Source organism: Erpetoichthys calabaricus, chromosome 4 (genome assembly GCF_900747795.2).
Source record: "Erpetoichthys calabaricus chromosome 4, fErpCal1.3, whole genome shotgun sequence".
NCBI classification, from domain to species: domain Eukaryota; kingdom Metazoa; phylum Chordata; class Cladistia; order Polypteriformes; family Polypteridae; genus Erpetoichthys; species Erpetoichthys calabaricus.
Genome location: NC_041397.2, coordinates 67,291,897 through 67,311,654, shown reverse-complemented (window position 1 = coordinate 67,311,654; position 19,758 = coordinate 67,291,897). Strand labels below are relative to the sequence as shown.

The window sequence follows — 19,758 nt, the reverse complement described above, 5'->3', positions numbered from 1 at the left end:
TTATGTTTTCATACTGAGTCCAGGATAAAAAAATTTTTTTTCCTTTTGCATATAGATACTCAAAGGATGGAATAGGAGTTCCCTTGCTAGGAAGTCTTGCAGAATGTAAGTTACATTGGCTTTAGAACTCTTTTTTTTTATTTTAAATAATTTGTCTTGTTTCACAGAAATTATCAAAATAATTTAATTGTAAATTCAACTTTTTCAAATGCACTGTAGTATGTTTATTCCATTGAATATACAGTAAATACAACAACATATTTCATGGTGTTTGAAATGTTTATATTTTTGTTGAACTTTGAAACTTTTACTTCTATGAAAATGGAAGTTTGATGATGGGGTCAAAAATCTATGATGTCCAAAAAACGTCAAGAAAAGTTGATTTTTAGCATGGTGTCTGTGTCTGTGAAAACCTATGTTGTTTTTTTTTTTTTCAAACAAGTCGCATTGCATTTGTCTTGTTTTAGGCTTCAAATTTATTGTTTTTGGTCCAGTTTAGGCCAGTACTTATTTCTCCTTCATAAACAGTTTGACCTATGTCCAGCGATAACTGCTGAAGAAATTTTGAGTTGCAAAATTTTAGCACGAGTAGCTTTTGAGGAACCTAATTTATTCAAATATACTTGTACACAAATATGCAGGCACATACTTACACACTGAAATAATTTATAAGAGAAGATAGCTGACAGCTTGTTTACCCTACCAGAGCACATGCTGGATGCTGAAGAGAAAGAAATGAAAACACATAACTCACACACATACACACACACACACACACACACACACACACACACACACAATAGATCTGTAAAGGCCAGCTTGCACAAAGTTATTAAGCTACCCCATACCAATCTGTTTGTGCAGCTTGTTTTATTTATTTAACCCATTGTGTTTAGATTCAAATTAAATATTATTTATTTTGTTCATTTCATTCAGTTTCCTCTTCATCTTAGCCTACTTTAGTGTACATAATAAGAATAAATTAATGTACTTTATAGTACAGTACAATCCAGTATATTGTATTGTAAAGTCTTCTGTTGAGAGATTTTCTGCAGTATCACTATAGTGAAATGTACATGTTTAGTTGTGGGAACTGTGTTTTTATTATTGAATGTTTTTCCTTTCCTTCAACAAAAAAAGCAAAATTCATGTGCCCAAACAACTCTAGTTTTGCCTCATCAAAGTTAAGGACAGACTTCCAAAACTCCCCATGTTTCAAATGGTCCTGGGTAAATTCAGTGTAGGTTTGATGTGCCGCAGTTTGAGCAATGAAGAGCCCTCACAGCTGTCGTCTTCAGGATTCAAGTCCAGTTGTGGCCTGTACGGTAGCAATTATCCTCAATGAGGTCAGGATGTTCTTGTTGACTTCTCAGATTATTTTCTTCTCCGATGTTTTTGTTATCTTGCATTTGGAGCAAGGGATGTCACAAAAATCTTTTTTTTTTTTGATACCAAAATGCCACAAACTCAATGGTATGAGCTTTTCTACAGTAATGGTCCAAAAGTGAAATTCAATACCACACTAATAAGTGACTACAAGCAGACGTATTTCTTCAGAAGGCACAATAATATATGACAAAAATGTGGCTATAAACTATGCATTTGATCAAATTTGTTCTTCATTGTCCTGATAAAGGAATAGAGGCCTTGCATTCATTTTGATTGTTAGTCTTCAGATAAGTCTCAGCATCCATCCATTTTCTAAGCACATCAGTGTCGCAGTGTCGCATAAAGGACTACGGGATGTGGAAGGAAACTTCATAGCAGCAGTGCTCACAGTGGATGTACCAGGTTAAAATAGATGCTACCTTCAAAATAAACATATTTGATTTGTCTACACTGGCGATGAAATAAGCTGCTTCATTTATTAGTTTGTCCAGTAGACAGCACTGGCACTGCAAGTGTCACTAACAGAGAGGATAGCCAGAGCTCTTCCTCAGAGACTCTACCTTTTTAAGGTCAACTGAACTCTCAATTGTTCAGACATACCAGGAAATGTTAGATGGAGGGAGGGCTGCCCTGTCCCTGGAACTGATGTTTGAAGCTTAACTGAAAGTGGTACAAAAGTGGGGTTCAATGCTGATTCACAGCCAGAAGCAATCTGTGTGTGTGGAAAAGAATCAGCTGATAAAATAAAGAGATGCCAAGATTGAAAGAGAGATTAAGAGTTCTTGTTTAATACTGTGGTAGCCAGACAGACAGAGGATCAAGATCAATATAGTTAGGCCAGTTAGTTTGTGCTCTCTGTAGTCAGGTTTCTTTTGTGATTTTTTTTTTTTTTTTTTTTTTTTTTTTTTTTTGGTTTGTGAAGTTAACATTTTGTTACTATTGTACCATTTATACCTACATTGAAAACTTTATTTTTTGTTTTAAATGTATTGAAAGACTTTGGTACACGTTATTGATTAAAAGCATAATAGTTTCATATTTTATCACTCTTAATTTCATTCCTCTGTTTAGGCTATATATGTCATATTTATAAGAGTGACGTTATAATAGTTTATGTTCACTGGTGTTTAACATTAATCAGCTCATATTCTGTTATACAGTATAGGTTTTTCTCAATATTCACATAATAGTGGTCCTTTCTTTCTTTTCTCAGTATGCGACATGATCTCGCAGATTCAGATGCTGTATATGTTGCTAAGTCTCTGTATGGGCTGGTCACTGGGAAGAACTCGCAAATCCCAAAGCAAACCTCTACAGTGGGATTCAACTCCAGCATCAACTGGTATTGCTGTAGCAGCTGTTATCACTCAGGTAAAACTAATACATAACTTCAGAAATAAATGTGATCCCATGTATTTTCTTTAATTCAGCTATTTTTTGATTTTGTATATTTTTTTGTTTACTTTCCCTTATTATAACAAGAATATTGTGAAAAAAAACTGCCTTACCTATGAACAAAATTGTTTATTTAATTAATATGCAGTATTCCTATCCAGCCTTCTGTTTTTAGAGTAAGGTCACATTATTGCAGGAAATCAATAATCCAGCCATCCTTTATTTTTTTCCTACATCTATTTTCCTGATTTGGGGTTGTAAGAATCAAGAAAAGTCTATACTGTAAGCAGTGTACACAGAACAGAAACCAGCCCTAGATAGAATGCAAGTTCTTTAGTGGGTACACATATACTGTACATGTATACTTCCTCAATTAATGGATTATCAAATGAAGTCTTTGCTATTTTGGAAGAACCAAAATTAAATGTAAAATTAAAATTCTTCAAAATTAAAAATAGACAGGATCCCCATAAAGGTGTCTTGTGACATATGTCACAAAATGAATCTTTTTTACTCATACCTTTGCCTGTCTACATTTGCAGGGTATTCTACTTCTTTGGGAACAGTTTGAAGACACTGACCACCACAGCTATCATGCACATCGGAGTATGGCTGGATTATTCCTTATTGGTTTAAGGGTTTGCCTTACTATGTTATTAGCTTCTAGTCTTTACCAAATCATCACTGTGGAGAGAAGTGCACTTAAAAGAGATTTCTACTTGAGCTTTGCCAAGGTATGCATAACTTTAATTTACAACTAATAATTTCTCTTTTTTTTTATATCATCTGATAATCCCTGTGGTACTTTCAATCCATTTTGAATTATTTTTGTAATTTTTAAATACAGTTTTTAATTTTTGGGACATAGTATTATTTAATGTCATATAACACAGAAGACACCTACATGACATACTTTCCTGATTCAGTTACCAAAGTATTACTGTTTACATTTGTTTTCTCTTTGTGACTATTTATCAACCAATGGTCAGACCCTATTTTTTTCTACATCTGACTGTTAGCTGTTTGTTAAGTTTTGCACAGAACAGATATTTGCTGAATTGAACTTTGAAGGCTCACAGTTAATAAACCTATGTGTCAGGTATACAACTCACTGTACAATTCCGTATACACAAATGATTAAAAAATATTAAGACAAAATTCATTATTCAGATTCCATTATAAATAACACTACTAAAGTTAAAAGTATAAGGATTTTTTTATGTGAAAATTAATGTATGATAAAATGTACAGTGGGCATAATGAGTAGCCTTCAGTTACAGTAGAATATGCATTGTTCATAAAAATCTTCTTATATAATACGCTAGCTACCGTGGCAGTTCGTTTGTCTGTCCAGGATTTTAAATCACCTGTAGCTTGCAAACCGTTTCACCTATTGACCTGAAATTTGGTACTCATATACTACGTGACGTCTACTATCCGCTTTCGGGGTGATGATTTTTATTACTCATTTTATTTTATTGTAGAATCAACTCTCGGCAGCATGTAGCAGGGCAGCCGTGTGGCACATGCGTACGTGCACCGTTCTCATTCCCTACCACCTTCGCGGTCACTTCCCCTACCTCTTCATATCTTAAATCATTCTTGAGGCAGATTGAAGACTTAATTTTTCAGTTAAGAAAAACGTACCAAGTAATTGCAACACAAAAACTAACTTAATCAGTTTTAACGCGAAAAGATGCCAACGGAAGAAGAGAAGCAGTGGGCCGCTAGGGTGGAGAAAAGAAGAGCTGCTCGGGAAACAGCAAGTGCATCAACCTCTGAGCAAACGAATGGTAAATGTACAGAGAATGAAAACTATGAATGCTCAAGTCAAGTGTATTCACTGCTCGTTATCGTGCAGTGCACTGTTACTGGTATAATTTAAAATGAAACTGTATGCTACAGATAAACCTGACACAGCCAAAGAAAAAGGTGACTAAGCAAATGTGCAGTGCAAGGATTGTTCACAGAGACACTGAACAGAGGGTAATTTTGGGAGTATTTTATTAATTAAGAGAATAGAAAAAAAAAAATTCCTACGAATTATAAAAAAGAAATGAGAGTCCATGTATATCACATCAAAAATAATAATAGGATGTGTTGATAATAAAAACAGGACACAAATATTCTTCAGTTCCTTTTCATGTTTTCAAAATTTAAAATACCCTTGTCACAAAGGATATTGCAAGTAAATTTTAGATGGCTTTATGGATGTACTATGGGATTCACACAACTATGGTGGTTAAAATGTCAATGTAGTCACAACAGTACTAAAAGCATTGAGGGTTGTCTGTGAAGTTTGTTTTGAGTGTCCATCATATCCTCTTTAATAAAACCCCTGTGTGCGTCCATGTGTCCGTGTGTGTGTATCTTCTGGTGAAGTGCGCATGCATGGGGCACGGTGCGATGCTTCAAAGCAGATGCTTCAAAGGCCTCCTGAGGATGTCAGATTTGCGATTAACAAACTTGGCCCGGTAAAGTGTAAAGTGTCAGTCGTTGAAGGGGTTTTCCTAAATTTTCATGATATTACAATAGGATGACTTTTAAAAGTAGATTTATTTTCGCGCACATAAAATAATCAGCTGCACGCCAGCACAGATTAAAATACTTGCTGGGGAACTGCACAGTACTTGCTGGAGAGACGTATTACTGCGAGAGAAAATTTAAAGGCACACAATACAGTGACGCATATTACAGCCACATACAAGCCAGGATTACTGTAACAGAAAATAGTCGGTCCCTTGCCATTTAATATAGACTGTTCCTACTAATGTTTATGCACTACTGTTCTAACGCCCGTTATTGTAATGGGCTTAATGTCTAGTGTGTTAATATATGACAATTTTCAACAACATACTGTATATTAGATTGAGTTTATTACAAATTTCTGTTTTAAGAGGCAGTTAATGTGTATGATGCTGATAAGAAGGTTAGGTTATAACTCGTACTTGTGCTTTTATAAAAAAACAATAATCCAAGGAGATAAACTATGAATTTAATTTAAAATTTTGCAGGCTGAAAAAGTATGTTTTATCAGTGAAATTAAGCTTCTGGTTATTGTTTTAAGTAGTATGCACACGTGCATAAGAAATCACCTTGAATAATGATTTTTTTTGTTATAACAAAACAATTTTACACACACTGCTCTATGATTAAAAACAATTCACTTATAATTAATATGAATAAACATATATAAATGTGATATATAAATATGTCAATGCAACATTTCAAAGAAAGATGCATTAGTCACAATCAACATTTGAAACCCCATCCTAAAAAAAAGCCCACCATATACAGTATATTACACTTCCTTACCCATCTATTCAATTATTTGTCCATCCATTTTCTAAACCCTCTTATTTAGAATAGCGTCATGGAAAGGCTGAAGCCTGTCCCAGCAAGCATCAGGCGCATAGCAAAAACAATCCCTGGAGCTCATCACAGGGTGAAAATACACGCAAACATACACATGTTCAGAGCCAATTTAGCGTTGCCAATCTACCTAAACTCTGTGTCTTTGGGCTGTGGGACGAAACCAGAGCACCCAAAGCAAACCCATGTGGACATGGAGAGAACATGCAGACTCCATGTGAAGAGCACCTCAGACATGAAACTTGGACAGAAACATAAGCATGTTCTTGGGAGAATTATTTTGAGGAACGTTTATGAATTCTGGTAAAATTCTGAAAAACACTACATTTTTCAATACAAATCTTTTTCCAGTTTTAGATAAAACTAGTAATAATTAAGGCGTGTGTTCTGAAAGCCATTTTGTTTATCTCATAGAATGGAAAACACAGTTATTATATTGATACATATGACGTACGTATGAACTGGAGTGATAATATTAAAGTGCCAACTAGATAAATGTTTAGGAGCAAATCAGACATATGAACAAATAAAGAACAATGAAGGACAGACAAATTCCTTTAAGGGTCTTTTTTTTTTTTTTTTTTTTTATTAAGGGACAATGGTAATGTTCTTCAGAGGAAGTAAAAATATGTTACTATGCTTCCATTTAATAAAATGATATAACACAAATGCACATCTTATATATGCTGTGTGTAACTGGTTTTTGTAGACACAGTATGTAATGTTAAGTTACAGAAGTATATTATTTTTAAAAGCCATAGGCATACTTAATAAATGTCCCTATAAAAATCAAATCAGGAGTTAAGAAGTGCAATTTTAACTGTAATCTAAGCTGCTGTGTAGTAGTTAGCATGGTTGTTTACTGCTGTAGGCATCACAGTTTGAATCATGGAACGAGTTGCTATATAGAGTTTACACATTCTCTTTTTGTGTATGTGTGTTTTCTCTGGGCGCAACAATTTCCTTTACATCCCAAAGAACTGCATATTAGGTAAATAGGCAAATTCAAGTTGGGTCTGTGTGAGTTCATGTCCCCTTCCATTGACTGATGTCCCATCCATTGTTATTTTTTTGATTTGTGCACAGTGCTGTCAGGATTGACTCTGGCTCACAATTCCAATGTACAGAATTAAGCTGGTTTAGAAAAGTGGAAGGGTTGTTCGTTATTCAAATGTTGAGGGCTTTTTGAATTTTCACTAAAGCCTTGTCACAAACGTCAAACACTATCTTCACATTTTTTGTTGCTCCAACAGAAAAATTTTTACAAGTTTATTTTTCTTTCATATAAACTCATCCGTGCCATATCAACAGCCCACAGATCCTGAGGAACATCCTGTTTTATTATGTGCAGAAGTGATATTGTTTCCACCAAAGTCATCACCTTCCTAGCCATTTTAGCTGCAAGCATACTCCTACAAAAACTTGTAACACAGACCTTCTTCATACATTAAAAACTGTAATGTTAAAAGCAAAAAAGGACATTTATATTTACAATTGTAAAAAACTGTTTTACTAACATTATGTTGTGTTAAAGCCATATATGATATTAAACAATAGATGAGCAAGAATTTGACAGGAAATGGAAATGTACTGTATATCCATGACACAAACAAGATTATTATTGTGTCCACACATTGACAATATTCTTAGAATTAGAATTAGGATAATTTTTGTTTAAATTCCAATTCAATGCAACATTTTGCTGTTTACACAACCGGGGAAAACTATCTTTGTCACAAAGTTGAAATCTGTTCAGGTAAATTTGACAATGTGAATTTAGTCTTATGTGCCTATGTGCAGTCACAACATAATTTATTCTAAGGCATCTGGTATAATATTCTATGCGTAGAAGAGGAAACAGCAGCACCTTTTAATTCACAAGGGTCCCATTATGTCTCATGTATACCATTTACTGCATTCCTTAAAGCAGGGGTCCCCAACCCCCGGTCCGCGGCCCACTACCGGGCCGCGAGAGAACTGCCGGCAACGGAAACTCGCTCAGACTTTTCAGAATGCTTGGCGGGCAGGGCTTTGCAGCAGCGCAGAAAGAGACCGAGGTGAGAGAGTATTACAACAAAGTATTGTGATTGTCCCGACAGTTTCCCCATATGACACGAGTCTATAGAAATCGCGTTACTACGAAGTACATTCAGCAGATACTTTTATTACAACGAAGTGACCTTGAAATGCTTGAATGAATCATCCACAGAGCAGTTACATCTGTGGTTGCAGCTCAGTTGTGCACATTTGCACAACGATCCCCAAATAGAAACATTGTAAAAAAAATTTCTTTCTTCGAACTTTCCTCGTACTGTTTTTTTTTTTGTGGTTTTCAGTGATACCTTTTGCTTATTGCTTGTAAACATTTGATAAACATCCATTGGAATTTACCTCATTGTCACCCTCCTATAGAATCGGCAGACACGAAAAAACGATAACAGTGTTAATGTTTGTGATGTGCAATCTGTTGGAATGACAAATGCAATACATATGTCTTTGTTATATGCAAAAAAAGAAGAAAAATCTCGGGTTGCAAATGTATGCGAACTGCTTAATAACTTAATAGTAATAGAAATGTAATGTAAATTGTGTATAAAACTGCCCTATGAACCCACCCCAAATCCTCAACCCCGCCACATCCAATCCCCATACCTCACGCCCCCCAACCACCGGTCCCTGGAAAATTTTGCTTCTAGTAAAGTGGTCCGTGCTGTCAAAAAGGTTGGGGACCACTGCCTTAAAGCATGATGGTGATAGCGTAATCATTTCGGGTTGCTTTGCTGGCTGCCTTGGGATTGAGACATCTAGTGATCATTGATGGAAACATAAATTTTGCATTGTGCCAGAAGGAGAATAACCCATCCATATTCTAAACACACTCTTTTGCATCATTTATCACAAGAGAGAAATTAAACCTCATGTAGAATGTAGAAGAAAATCAGAGGAAATTGAGAAAACCCTCTAAGGCACAATAGAAATAATCATTTGTTATTTTATATTCAGTAATGCACATTTTTGCACTGTACTTTAAACAACAGAAAATAATTAGAAGTAAAAATATAAAACATACATTTAATATGGTAAATAACAAAAAGTGACTTTCAATTAGAAAAAAAGATATTTACAGATAATCACGTAAGTAATCACCACACACAGGTACACAACAGGAATCAACCCTGTTTGGATGGGGCATCAGTTCATGTAAGGCATTTTACTGTACACACATGTTCCCACTCAGATAAAATTTGATTAAAAATTTTGTTAACACATGTCTTGGTGATGTGTACATACTCTACACATTCTGCTCTAGTAGAATGTGCAACCTCTATACAGACAGTAAGCTTGTTTGACATTCAAACCTTGGAAGCTGAATCCAGATGATATTTATAATGCCACAATAATGAAATTTTACATGCGTAATCAGGCTATGTTTGCTGTCTTGCCTTTCGTATTTTCTCTATGAAACAGTTAGGCCAAAAGTCGTACATTAACTCTGAGAAAAGTCCAAAGAAACAACAATTTGACATTGCCTCTCTGTATATTTTTTGTTGTTTATCCTCCATTTTTGTTGGTTTGTTACCTCACCAGTTAAAGCTTGAAAAAGTTTGCTTTTCGCAAAATGTACAATAAGACATAACTCCCTCTTTGAAGTTGAATGTTTTTAGGGTTACTTTTTCATCTCACTTTGTGTCTGTTAAGTCACACTAAGTATTTAACTGTTTCGTGTAGTTTTCAGACACAGCTACATAATACATTAAAGTATTAGTGCGATCATACATTGTCTTTTAAATTAGTAAAATTCTGTATCTTTCACTTTGAATGATGACTTTGTAAATAATTTAGAAACAGTAACACATCAGTTACTATGTGCACAGTGTCTACTGTTGTCAAGGTAGGAAAAGTCACACTTAACATGTAAATTAAACTTTTAATTGTAGTAGAAACATAAACACAATAAACCCTACTCTTATGGTTACATTTTTGAAACCTATTTTTGTCCATTTCAAGATTGTGAGGATTGGGTGTCTTAATTGGGTAACATTAGGTGCAAAGGAGGAATGAGTCCTGTAAGGCAGTGGTCCCCAACCTTTTTGACAGCAAGGACCACTTTATTAGATGCAAATTTTTCCACGGACCGGTCGGGGTTGGCGGCAGTTTTATACACAATTTACATAACATTTCTATTATTATTAAGTTATTAAGCAGTTCGCATACGTTTGCAACCCAATATTTTTCTTCTTTTTTTGCATATAACAAAGACATATGCTTTGCATTTGTCATTCCAACAGATTGCACATCACAAACATTAACACTGCTATCGTTTTTTTCGTGTCTGCCGTTTCTATAGGAGGGTGACAATGAGTTAAATTCTAATGGATGTTTTTCAAAAGTTGACAAGCAATAAGCAAAAGGTATCACAGAAAACCACAGAAAACAAAAACAGCAAAAAAAAAAAAAAAAAACCAGTACAAGGAAAGTTCAAAGAAAGAGATTTTTTTTACAATGTTTCTGTTTGGGGATCTTTGTGCAAACGTGCACAACTGAGCTGTGACCACAGATCTAACTGCTCTGAGGATGATTCATTCAAGCATTTCAAGGTCACTTCGTTGTAATGAAAGTATCTGCTGAATGTACTTCGTAGTAACGTGATTTCTATAGACTCGTGTCATATGGGGAAACTGTCGGGACCATAAAAATACATTGTTGTAATACTCTCTCACCTTGGTCTCTCTCCTCTCTCTGCGCCGCTGCAAAGCCCCGCCCGCCAAGCATTCTGAAAAGTCTGAGTGAGTCTCCGTTGCCGGCAGTTCTCTTCGCGGCCCGGTAGTGGGTCGCGGACCGGTGGTTGGGGACCCCTGCTGTAAGGGACCTCAAACCACAGTAGAGCACATTCACTCTTCCATCCATGCTGTGGTCAGGTAAAATTTTTTTAATCTAACAGTCTATTATATTTTCTATGCTTTCACATCTAGGTTGTGGTTTGATTTGATTACATTGTTAATCAAGAAATGGAACTTTTAATTGTTTCAAAACAATATGAAAAACATCCATGGAAAATAGAATAAAACAATTCTGACATGACTCATACTGCATAACCCACATGTCCATTTTCCATTTGTATGCACAAAATGGGGCGGCACGGTGGCACAGTGGGTAGCGCTGCTGTCTCACAGTTAGGAGACCCAGGTTCACTTCCCGGGTCCTCCCTGCGTGGAGTTTGCATGTTCTCCCTATGTGTGTGTGGGTTTCCTCCGGGTGCTCTGGTTTCCTCACACAGTCCAAAGATTGGCGATCTGTGTGTGTGTGCGTGCGTGCCCTGTGGTGGGCTGGCGCCCTGCCCAGGGTTTGTTTCCTGCCTTGTGCCCTGTGTTGGCTGGGATTGGCTCCAGCAGACCCCTGTGACCCTGTAGTTAGGATATAGCGGGTTGGATAATGGATGGATGCATGGATAGCATTAACCTTAAAGTTTTAATAATAGATGCAACTCAATATTTCAGCATACAGTAAGTCAGACCACATGATGGCAGTGTTGTCTATGATTTAGTTTCAATTCCAAGGTGCACTTAGAATTACTTGTTTTCATTTTTATGGCTGCATTCTCCAAATTTTTTTCTCTAGTTATACAGCATTTGTGAAATACTGCAGTTAAATACTGCATTTTTAAATTTTTTTAAATTATTATTTCTATATGTTTTCAGTATGGTCATACAAATAACTTTTATTTGTTAAGGAAAGAATTTAAAGGCAATTTTCACACCAGTCTTTGACATAGACTGCTTTTATGTCGTTGATTTTCTTTTGAGTATAATCATGAATTTTTGAGTTACAAAATAGCTTTCTTGGTAGTGTTTAAATGATTTATAACCAAGAATTAACAGACAATAAAAAGCCTTACTAATAGCAGTATCCACTAAAGAGGATAATACTTTTATTATAATAAGTATTGTCAAAAAAATGTAAAAAACTTAATCATTTCATGTGATTAAATTAACAATCTTTACCAAATTCAATAGAAATGTAAAGCAAATGTAGGTGAATTTTTGTATTATTGCAAATTAATGACACATTTAAATAAAATAGGAATTCAGATAAAGGCAAAAAGTGGACTTAATATCGTGCCTTGAAAAGTATTCCACCCCAACCCCATTTTCACAACCATAATTGTTACAACCTGGAATTTTGATCAGTTTGATTGGAATTGTATTCCTTTATAATCAAAAGCTCTTCTTAACACTGCTGCCTGAAAAAGAAAGAAAAGTATAATCAATTAAAAATTGTGAAAACTGAAATGGCAACAATTTGTACGTATTCATCCCCCGGCCACATTCAGAAAGTACAGTGAAAGTCCAGGAGTATGTCTGATAATCACTGATGTTTGTAATGATTGGTAATTATTTGTACAGTAATCCAATATATTTGTTTGAACGCCATTGTGATAATAAAATAATTAAAAATAAAAATCTGTCTACTGGCTCAAATTTCCTAGATGAAATTAAAGGCAAAGTTTTGCATCAATGTACAGGTAATTGGAATACACTTGTATTACAGACTACTGTTGTGAAAAAATATATATGGTTGATTGTAATGTGACTCAGTAAATATTTGTATTTTTAATTTTGTCAGTATTTTAAAATGTTTCATTTCCATTTTAATTAATTAAAACTTCAAAGTCCATATTTATGTTTATGTCTGATATGCCACTTATTTCTGCATCAGTATCTGTGTATGTATAATACAAACATCTGGCATGCTAAGCATTTCATAGCTCTGTTGTATTTGAAAACCCTTACCACACTGGAGAGAACATATGCGTCTATGTTAGAGATCTTAGTGTGTGACAGTGCTGTTTCTGCTCTTTGAGAGACAAGTCAGCAGAAAGAGGATAAACTCATATTCATGAATTTCTGCCAGCTTTACAAAATATACTGCTTTTTTATACTGTAAACTCCCTCATTATTTATCCATTTAACCTTCGTAGTGTTGTCTTAGTGATAAGATATGAAATCTGATAACATATATAACTTGCATTGTTTCATTATTCAGCATTCTTTAATGCTTTAACAAGTCACACACTGATAGAAATTAAACTTATTAAAACACTATTTTGTTGTGGAGTGTTTTGTATTTTATTGTATTTTACTTGATAAGAAAAATAATTACAATATAATTACATTTATTATTATAATAATGATAACACAGGCAATATATCTCTTAAGTTTACCATGGACTTTGTCTTTAAAGTTGATAAAAACAAATTTCTGATTTGAACTTTAATCTGCAGTTTACTTGTTGTAAAGATATATCAATTCATTTCACATTTTATTTTACCCAAAGAAAACTTGCTTTCACTTATTTTGCCTTGTATTATTTATACTGTAAATCTAAATAGCCAATACATATTTTTCATAAAATACATTAAACTTTATAAAAAAAATAAAAATGGTGCCTTATTAACTGACTTTCAATTAAATATGAATTTATGTATTCCACTCATCTCTCTCAGGGAACACTCTAATTCTCCTGCAAACCTAAATTGGATATTTCAGGAATGATAATAAAGGGTATGAAATGTATTAAGCTGATGTTTTCTTGGAGAACGGACGTGACACTTGACCAGTGAATAAGGAGGGGAGGCATGTCTTCATTTCAAGTGTGATCTCCTGCTAAGGGGCTGTTTGCGGATTAGAATTATTTTCCAGAGGTATTAATTTAACAGTTTTAACAAACAATATATGCATTTTGCACATTGTGATCATATAGCTGGATGCTGTGCTGTGTGAATTATGCAAGTAAGTGACATGAGATTTTATGTTTGCTATTGCTGTTGTCCAGCATTTGTCACCATAGGCTCCTGTTCACTCAGAAACATTGATATGTCCATTCTCCATGAAAATCATGAGGTTAAAATTTTTTCTCAGCCATCAGTGAAAACTACATGGGGTAAATAACATGTAAAAATATCATTTTGGGGTTGAGTATTTTTTGTACATTAAAAAAACTAGCTTATCTCATATATAGTCTTCCACAGTATGTGTGCTCTGTTTATAGTGAATTTTGAAATTTGTAAATAATTCAACCAAATTACTGTGTTGTTCCAGTTTAACAGAAAACATTGTTTGTTTACAGGGCTGTTTTCTTTGGTTCCTTTGTCATCCAGTGCTTGTGATTGTTTCAGTGATATTCAATGAATACCAGCGAGAAAAGGTACAGATAATCTACAAAAATTTGTTGTAATGTTAAAATTTTATGTAGTGTTAATCGTAATTGCAAAATGATCTTTGTTAATAATAAGTTAGTATGTTAGCATTTCAAAATTTATATTTGTGCATTTGTTGTGCTATAATGTTACTAGATTTTTCTCTGTGTTCGTAATGTTGATGACATGATTTAAAGATAAGTTGCTCAGTTTCTTTTGTAGTCAAATTATTAACTGCTTTTTGCTATTGAACACCTAGCTATCCATTTCTATAAGCAGCCGGCAATAAAAGAGATCATAAGAAAGTGACTTGAAGAGAAAATATCTCCTTATGCTAATGACTGTTTTAATTAAAATTTATTATGAATACTGGACTAATGTCTAGGCATAGTGTTGCTGAGGTTTTTCCAGTGATTTTTTTTTTTTTTCAAACCAGATCAAGATAGACCAGTTCTTGTTGATTCTGTCAGAACAGTTTAAATAACAGGAAGACAAAAGTATATTTTTAAACATGATTTTGGCAATGAAAAATATTAAACACAATAAAATAAGGTACCTGCTGACCCTATACTTGATAATCAGTCAGTTCAGCCTCTTTTAACATATACAGTATTGAATCTATGGAAGTCGCTAAGTATCTTGATATTTGCTAAAATCTATGTTAGTAATATAATAATAATGATCATCAATAGCCAGGCCCAAGCATTCTCCAGTACTATTGTCCATTTTATTGGTCACTTTCATTATTTTTATACGATAAGTTACATTGGTACAAATGAAATGTGTGTGGTATAGGATTTACACAGTAGGGCCTGAGGCAGATGTTTTACCTCAAGCCTCATTTCTACTTTTACTTAAACTTGAATGGGAAACTGGTAACACAGTAAAACTCTGGATGGTTCACAGGGCACCAAAATATACCTAACCTGAGAACTCAAACTCAGTCTAGAAAGAGAGAGAGAGAATTTTTCTGTGTCAAATCTCTACTATTTTCTGGTGTAACAGGAAAATGCAATATAAATATAAATGCAATTTTCTTTACAAGATACCGAGAGCCCCTATTTTTAGAGTTTCCTGAAATCATTATTTTTGCTGTTTCATTTTGTAAAGTTCATAGCTGTCATTTTTGTGCAGTAAATATGTGAATTATAAGCTTTTACTTATTTATATTCTTATATTTTAGAATGTGACAAAGTTAGTGGAGCTCAACGTGATCTGATGAAAAAAATGTTATAGTCCTGGATAACATAACAGTGCACAGTTATACCTATTCTGCTTGTAATTAGCCATGGACATGCATACATCAGGTTAACTTGTATTATGAAAACAAAATTACAAAATGTACTATAACTTTCCATAAGATTTTACTGCCATAGCTGTATGACTTTCCTGGCCGAGTATAAAAGCAACTCATCCTTTCCACCACACCTGACAACTGAACTAGCATTTATGCATAGTATTGCTGAGCCTTATTTGCCTGACTAGAATGCATGCCCACCTACAGAAAAATCAAAGCATTTCTGTTTATTTTGTGGACTAAAACTGACCCTACTTTTGCACTTTGCAGGTACAGCTATACTTCAGACCTAAGTGCTCATTATTGCTCTGTAGTTGCCAAGTAAAAGAACAAAATAAATGTCTTTTAAGTGCCACACAAAGCCTCCCCCCCCCCCCCCCCCAGTGAAACGGGAGAGACTACGCACATGCGCAAGCGCCACACAAAGCCCCCCCCTCACCAGAGCAAAACGGGAGAGACTACGAACCGTCAGAGTAGGAAACAAAGTAAAACGTCATAAAGAGGTTAAAGAACAGGGACAAACACATGGAGAGCAGGTTACAGAACAAAGCCCCCCTCCCCAGACTAAAACGAGAGAGATTACGAACCGTATGACATGCCGCAAGCAGGATAAAGCGAAGTCAGAAGTAAAACACAGAGTAGGAAACAAAGTAAAACTTTATAAAGGGATTAAAGAACGGGGACGAACACATGGACAGCGAGTTACAGATGATGAAAACTGGAATACAACAGCTTCAAAAAAACCTAGGCACGAAACACATGCACACCGAGATACAGAATATAAAGGCAGAAACAACGACAGTTAAACGTCCACACCACACATCCTTCAACGCGCGTCTCAAACTGCGTAGGCAAAGCAGGCACGGATTCAACATGACACAGCTCGAGTGACCGAGATACAAACACGCGCCTGCCTGGATATAATTAATGAATGCAGGCGCCTACAACGTGCGTCTGAAATGCCACAGACCAGGCAGGCACTACTCCAAAAAGAAAGAGCTCGACTAAACGAGATACGAACTGAAACGGGAAACACTACAGAGTCCGCAGTGCTCCACAATGCACCACATGATAGTTCAGAAAGAGCTTCGTAGTAACAGTGGGGAGACCCAGAGTGACACGGCCGAACGCTCCGTATTAAACATACCTCATCCTCACACGTCCAAAATGTACAGCATAGGTGAATCACATTACAGTGATGCATTATTAACAGTACGATAAACATCACAGTATCACAAACAAATGAAAATTATTACTCGAAAAAGGGAAAATATATTCACCACGCACCAGGTGTCATTGAAACAAAAGCAGAATAAAGCGAGATCAGAAATGAAAGACAGAGTAGAAAGCAAACTAAAACGTCATAAACAGGTTAAACGAGGGGGCCAAACACATGTACAGCAGGTTACAGATAATGAAGACCGGAATTCAAAAGCTTCAAAAACAAAAGCTCGACTGACCGAGATACAAACTGAAACAGGAAACACTACGGGCTCCACAGTAGTCCACAATGCACCGCATAATAGTACGGAAGGAGCTCCGTATTAACAGTGAGGGGCCCCAGAGTGACACGGGCGAACGCTCTGTATTAAACGTGCGTCATCCTCACACGTGGCTGCCCAGCGGGCACGGGTTCAAAACGCCGGGGGTAGGCGAGCGAAGCGAGCAGGGGGCAGAGCCCCCTTGTCTTCTCATAACTGAAACATGTTCATATGCCTAACTTTTTCTCTCAGTTTGTCAGCTGATGTGATTTTGGGATCATTAGTCCATTTGGCCATAATACATTTCTGAAATTGTACGTTAATGCTAGTTTCACTCTTAACTTTCTAGCTGTCATTTCTAATTATTTGTTGTTAAAACTGGAAATTTAAAAACATTGCCATGGAGGAATTTTTCAGGAAATACTGTATCAGAGGTTGCAAGGTCAGGTTGTAGACAGTGACAGTTCCAGTAGAATTTAAAAATCTTCAGATTTTATTTCATATTTCCATATTTAATATTTTTGCTTGATATGTGCAGAATGTTACAATAATGTATATACATTTTTTGTCTGCCATATGCCTGTTTAATTCTCTCTAGAGCAGGGGTGTCGAACTCCGGGCCTGGAGGGCCACAGTGGCTGCAGGTTTTCATTCTAACCCTTCTATCTATCTACTAATCAGTGACCAGTTTTCACTGCTAATTAACTACTTTTCCCTTCATTTTAATAGCCCTGTTTTTAAGGATGCAGTCCTCTGAATTTATTCATTTCTTCATTAAATGACAGCCAAACAGAAATGAGATCTGAAACGAGCCAACAGATGACCAGCTAAACTGGGATTTCAAACTCCAACCAATTTCACTCCAATCAATCTCTTAATGAGAAGCCAATTCTTGCTGTTAATTAAACCTGATATTTAATTCCATGGCTTGTTGCTGCTCTCATTCTGCTACAGCAGACATTTCCAAAAATGTTGATATTTTCTGTTTTTTCTAAAGACACCAAACGGCAAAATGTTTTGGTAACCTGAGAGATCAACCTCACTGAGACCATCACCTTTATTTATTTTCAGATATTGTGTGATGGGCACAGGTGAGCTGGTCATGGGGTGGCTTGTTTTGTGTTTCATTATTGTTTGGCTCCTAATTAAGAAAAAAGAGCTAACTAAGGCAAAAGAAGTTAATTAGCAGCAAAAACTGGTCACTATTGAAGAAGATGATTAGAATGAAAACCTGCAGCCACTGCGGCCCTCCAGGACCGGAGTTCGACACCTGTGCTCTAGAGCAGTGTTCTTCAACCTTTTTGCATCTGCGGACCGGTGAAAATAGGATAAATATTTTGCGAACCGGCTGAAAGCTAAGACACAAATAAAAACTTATATAGATAGTATTTTATTATTATATAGGTATATGTTATACAGTTATACAATTACAATTTTTTGTGCGACATCTGCTGCTGCTTCTTTGTTAGAAAATTTGATATACGTGGCTGCAGAGTTGTTTCTGAGAGATGAAGCGCTGCATTAACATCCATTCGATTTCTCTGTTTGGTTTTTATTATTGACATGGCTGAAAAAGTCGAAAAAATGACCAATAATTTGATAGCTTTATAACTCAAAGATGGATATTCTTTTTGTAGCGATTTCCAAAATTGAGACAATGATTGCATTTTATGTCTGGACACCAGAGTTATATCAGAAGACAACTCGATCAGCTTTTCTTTTTCACGAGGATCAAGTGCACATGACTTTATATCTTCCAAGAATGGATTATTAATCCAGAGGTTACCTTTACGAGGATCCTCATTTTCAGGGAAATAATTATTAAAATTTTCAGCTAATGCTCTTAAATGTTGACTTATTAAGTTGAACTAGCCAACCCGCGGCATAGCATACGCCGCATAATTATGTATTGATGGGTGAACACTTCCTGAATGACACAGTTGTCCAAATGGGGTGGGTTTGTGGATACCACTGTGAGTGAATGAAAAGATAATAATAATAAATAATTCATTACATTTAAAAGATGGACCTCTGGAGAGAGCAACATACAATTGTCCGTGACTTAAAGCGAGATCGTCTGTGACAATAGAGGCCATGCTGGTGAAAGTTACTTCGTCGGTAGGGATAAGTTTCAGCACTTGTTCATTAAGGTGTAGCGAGTCTTCATTGTTGACGCTTAATATAGCTTGCGTACTGAGTTGTTCCGGAGTCACAGTTGAGAAACACTTTTTTAATGTCTTTTAAGCACAGGGAAAAAAATGAACATGTGAAACATCTGTAATGTAATAAGGCACCAAGAAAAGTAACATTGCAACAATGCTATCTACAACCCAATCGCTGTAAACAGAAGTGAAAACAAAATCGAGCCTGGTGTATTCTTTAACTGCCTTGTAGCACAGCGGTAGTGTTGCTGCTTTGCAGTAAGGAGACTGTGGAAGATTTTGGGTTGCTTCCCGGTTCCTCCCTTTGTAGATAGCGCTTTGAATACTGAAAACACCAGTATATCAATGTAATGAAGTATTATTATTCTTATGAATCCAGCGCTCGCTCTCTCTCTCTCTCTCTCGTACGCGCCTGTATGTGTGTGTGTGTGTGTGTGTCGCTTGCTCGCTCGCACGTGTTCCTGC

At 35.7% G+C, this 19,758-nt stretch overlaps 1 protein-coding gene across 1 annotated transcript in view; it reads left to right on the top strand.

Annotated features, from left to right (window-relative positions):
* Positions 1 to 19,758, top strand: part of gpr180 (G protein-coupled receptor 180) — a 49,875-nt gene that overhangs the window by 15,739 nt on the left and 14,378 nt on the right. The window contains exons 5-8 of the mRNA XM_028799558.2: positions 56 to 105; positions 2,603 to 2,760; positions 3,327 to 3,518; positions 14,284 to 14,361. Coding sequence (XP_028655391.1) covers positions 56 to 105; positions 2,603 to 2,760; positions 3,327 to 3,518; positions 14,284 to 14,361 — 478 coding nt within the window. The remainder of the gene's footprint in view (positions 1 to 55; positions 106 to 2,602; positions 2,761 to 3,326; positions 3,519 to 14,283; positions 14,362 to 19,758) is intronic.